Consider the following 4,482-nt stretch of genomic DNA (forward strand, 5'->3'; position numbering starts at 1 on the left):
TGATGAAGGAAACAACACAGACACAACAACGGAAACAAAATGGTACAGAAGGACTTTATTCAAAAATGGCAACATAGCACTGGCTGCCATGATGCAGATGCATCGCTACCAAAGATGGAACAAAGGGAAGAGGTGATCTTCAGTAGGAGATATGGCCACCCCTAATGTCGATGCAGGCTTTGCACCGCCTGTCCATACTTAGAACAATGTAGTTGATAAGTTCTTGCGGTAACATCGTCCATTCCTCTGTCAGCGCTATCTTCAGCTGGTGAACATTTTCTGGTGGGTGTGGACGTACTGCTAGGCGTCTCCCCAGAGCGTTCCATATGTGTTCAATGGGATTTAGATCGAATCGAAGGGAACGGCTAGGCCAATCCACACGAATAATGTCCCCACTTTCCAAAAGCACATAAACAACTACAGTGCGATGGGGTGTGGCGTTATCATCCATAAACACGAACTCGGGGCCAATGACTTCTCGGAACAGACGCACATGGGGAAGAATTGCCTCAGTGCAGTAGCGTGCACCGGTTACAATATCTGCAGTTGTGTACGTCCATCCAAGATAACGCTTCCCCAGAGGAGAACACCTCGACTGCCATATCGATCCCTTTCAGTGATGTTTGTGGGGTGATACCGTGCGCCAACGTCTCGCCAGATTAGCTGACGTCCAGAATCGCTGCTGAGACTGAATTTACTCTCATCAGTAAAGAGTACCTTAAGTAAAGATTTTGTGGTTGTAACCTTTAGAAATAGTGTTGGCCCTTAAGTGTTGCACACCAGTGTACTAACTACAATAATCACTACGGTAAACTACACAGCCGCAACGGGCCAATGCAACCAGGTTGAAAAGAAAAGTGCAGGAGTCAGCAACCTTTAAGTTCTTGTGGAACCACCAAACTGAGTGTGTCCACAGAGAAAAATTTAAAGCGCTCAAATACAAATACTGAAACCACTAGGCCAAAAGCTTGCTTAATTAGGTATTGGTTGAGAACTAGGATAACCCGAATGCAATACACATTGAAAGCAGGAACAAAATAGAAACTCCAAGTCCCTAATATCATGAAATGCTTGGCACCGTCAAAAAAGAGGGGGCAAAATCAACGCCTATACCTTACATCTTGCAGCCATAGGAGAACCAACTAGTCAAAACATAAATCACAAACTGGGAAACAAGAAAAAACACTAAAGATCTAAATAAGGAACTTTAAATGGAAAGCACTCCACCAAAACATACCCGCAAGAAAGACAGGAACAGAAATTGTATAAAAGGAACAAAACAACCAACAAGACTTGTCCCTTCCATTTAAAAGAAGAAACCTTGAGACATCTCCTCTACTGAAGTCAAGTTACACAAGTAAGGAACTGTGTTCTTAATAAACTCGGCATTTCTGTTCACTACTCTGGAGATCAAATACCATATCTGGAAAGTGAAATACAAAGTAGTACACGAGTGTGGAGGTGTTAAAGCCTGGCACATTTTGGCCTCGTGCAAGGAGTCCGTCGGCGTGTTGCACCAGGTATTTGAACTCATCCGACCAGCATACTCGTTTCCAGTCCTCCAGTGTCCAACCATCGTGTTGTTGACACCACAGCATTCACTGTCGACGATGACTAGGGGTAAGGAGAGGATTTCTCTTGTGGAACCCCATACGTCTGAGTGTGCGGTGCATCGTCATTTGGGGAATTGTTCTTGATTCCCCGTATTGTATTGCGATGTCAGTCAACTGTCCCGTAGTAACCTGCCATTGAGCCCGTGCAACGAGCAGCGCCCTTCGCACACCACGAACATCCGCCTTGCGTAATCATTTACAGTTGTCGAGGGAGGTGGTTTGATCCATTCAACACTATTCTGTGTTCACCTTAACCGCAGTGAGCCATGAGCAACCGACAAGAGAGGCCGTTTCTGATATGGAAGCGTCCAATACACCAGCTCCCACAATCATGCCCTTTTGAAATTCCCTTATATCTCTACTACCTCCTATAATTTCTACTTGATCACTTTGACTTGCACGACCAGATGAAAATTACCACTGATCTAGCTTATGAAACTGTTCTGTTTTTTGTCATAATTTAGTGATCCCTAAGTGTATGTATATGTATATTAATAATATATATTAACAAATTAAAGAAAAAAATAAACCAGATATAGCTTTCCTCCAAGGCATCAATTTATACCTGTGAATTGCGATCCTAGCGAGGCAACATGCCTCATACGTTGGTCAGAGGAGGCTTCCAACAGTATTATTACAGAAACTGAGTTAAACTTAGAGAAACAAGATGCAGGTGTAAAACACAGACTGGTTACCTGAAGTCTTAGAATCCCTGAAAACAAAAACATGTTTCCTTCTTTTCATATATTTTAATGGAATCATAGTCCAGTCGCTTTCCATGCTCTACAGTTTTCAAGAGCACTTCTGTAATAAAATCTTTCGTTTAACTCTGTATAACCCATCTTCCACAGAACAGCACCACAGTTTTCTTGAATCTCGATAATCTTCTGCATAGCCATATGCTGAAGCCATTTCGTTGCAGCTAGAGCAGAGTTCCTAGATGTTGTATAAGGATAAAGCAGATTGGGCTCCAAGAAACCGAGCTTTTGTCTGTCCTCCTGAGTATTGTTCCTTACAAAATGAATCACCTCCTGAGGTACGTTTTTCAAGCCTAAAAATCGAAATATCTCTTTGACGACGTCCAATGGAAAGAGTGCCAAATCCTCATACCTCACCTGCATAAATCTCTTCGGATATTTGCGATGAAGTTCAATAGAGTAGTTCAGATCTTCATCTACCAATCTGCAAAATTCTTTGGACGACCAACAAATCTTCAACTTCTGACACCAGTCTGAAATACTAGTCTGGAATCGCGAGTGCATAGTTCCTCTTGGATCACGGACGAGATGAATTACTTTCAGATTGAGGTCTTCTGTATCTTTTAGCATGTATAATGCTTGCTTTAAGGGAAGCCTTATGGTTTTTATTATATTCATTTTAGTCGACATGCATTCTTTGCTCATAAAAGTCAAGTTGTAACAGAAACTGCCATTTTGTATCGATGTGCAGGTATTCCAAAATTTTCTGTTTCGCGGTATCTTCAGCAAATGCTTATCATGTTCCAGAAGCCATTTTTGAAACGAGGTCCATTTAGTGAAATTGCATTGTAGAAGATCTTTCAGGAACGATCTTACTGCGGACATCTCTAACTCGTTGAACGGGTGAATGAAATTCCCAAAATGGTGAACTGGTTCAAAGTGATAAAAACTGGAATGATAGCTCTGCAGCAAATCTCCGAGGAAAGAAGATCCACTTCGAGGATAGGTCACGATCAGCACTTGAATCTTCTGATGTCCAAACAGCTGTTGGCTGTTTGGTGCTAAAATAAATTAAATATTAAATGTATTATTCATATGACGGCCAATAGCTTTTTATGAACCTTGCCATCAGATTCATTTCAAATAACAAACGGATTTATTAATAAAATAAACATTTGAAATAAGCAATGCAAGTTGACAAACTTTTATCGTGTTTTGCGCTATTAAGCAAATACTAACTTAGATTTCCTTAAATTTATATAAGTCTATAATAAAATGATTTTCGTATCATTTAATTCAATTATACACTTTTTTAAACCAAAGATTAGAGGATTTCAAGAGCACAAAAGGTGATATTGCTGTACTAGTTGGTATTAATGAGAACGTGACATGAGGTTTAACTTAACAAGTATAGGGCAATGTTGAGAAAAAGCCTCAGTGAGGATTAAATTTGACAATGTCTGGAACAATGTACAGATATGATAAGAGGGAATACACGATGAGGGCCTGTAATCAATTCGGCCCTGAAGAGATTGTACTAGGCTCACGAATTAAAGTTTTTCTCAGCAGGGTTTATGTTGTTAACAGGAGAGACTGTTTTTACAGCGATGGGGTACACTTGAATAGAAGGGGTGCAAGAATATTTGCTGATGATACAGGAATGGATTACTGAATTTCTTAATATATTATCTATAATCTTTATCGTGACTTTTTTCATTTTAAGAAAGACAAATCACAGATTTTTTTAATGCAATTATATTTTCTAACCTTTGAAGGACATTCCATCTGGACCTTGCAGAAAAACGCTGACTTCATACAACAGAAGTAGACACACACTTAGCAAGCCGACTGTTTTTAAAAGAAAACAATATTTCTTTGCTTCTAGAAAACATCCGAATATTATGGACGATCTAAAATAAAGAAATCAAGTAGAATTTGATATTAGGAATGAATTCATTTATGGAGTAAAATATACTGTATTTCTTAAAATTAATTTTGTTTTCAGCTCCGATGTTTAAATTCAAATTGCACTCATTAAAAAAATCAAATTGTCAAATCGGTTATTTGCATAACATCTATTGGGCGCTGTCAGTGAACGACTGATTCCTTTTACTGAGAAATTCATAACTGTTAGACCAACCTGGACTTATTCTCTTCTAAAATATCTGCGC

At 39.4% G+C, this 4,482-nt stretch overlaps 1 protein-coding gene across 1 annotated transcript; it reads right to left on the minus strand.

The window, feature by feature from the left end:
- Window positions 1-2,371: 2,371 nt before the first annotated feature.
- Window positions 2,372-4,164, minus strand: LOC150086147 (carbohydrate sulfotransferase 1-like). The gene is made up of 2 exons (XM_090374809.1): window positions 4,079-4,164; window positions 2,372-3,372 (listed from the first exon to the last, which is right to left on the minus strand). Exons 1-2 carry the CDS (start codon window positions 4,089-4,091, stop codon window positions 2,372-2,374), a joined length of 1,014 nt encoding a protein of 337 aa, XP_090230935.1. The 5' UTR covers window positions 4,092-4,164.
- Between the last annotated feature and the right edge of the window lie 318 nt (window positions 4,165-4,482).

This window comes from Mastigoproctus giganteus, chromosome 5 (assembly GCF_048544385.1).
Source record: "Mastigoproctus giganteus isolate SK-2022 chromosome 5, ASM4854438v1, whole genome shotgun sequence".
Lineage (NCBI taxonomy): Eukaryota > Metazoa > Arthropoda > Arachnida > Uropygi > Thelyphonidae > Mastigoproctus > Mastigoproctus giganteus.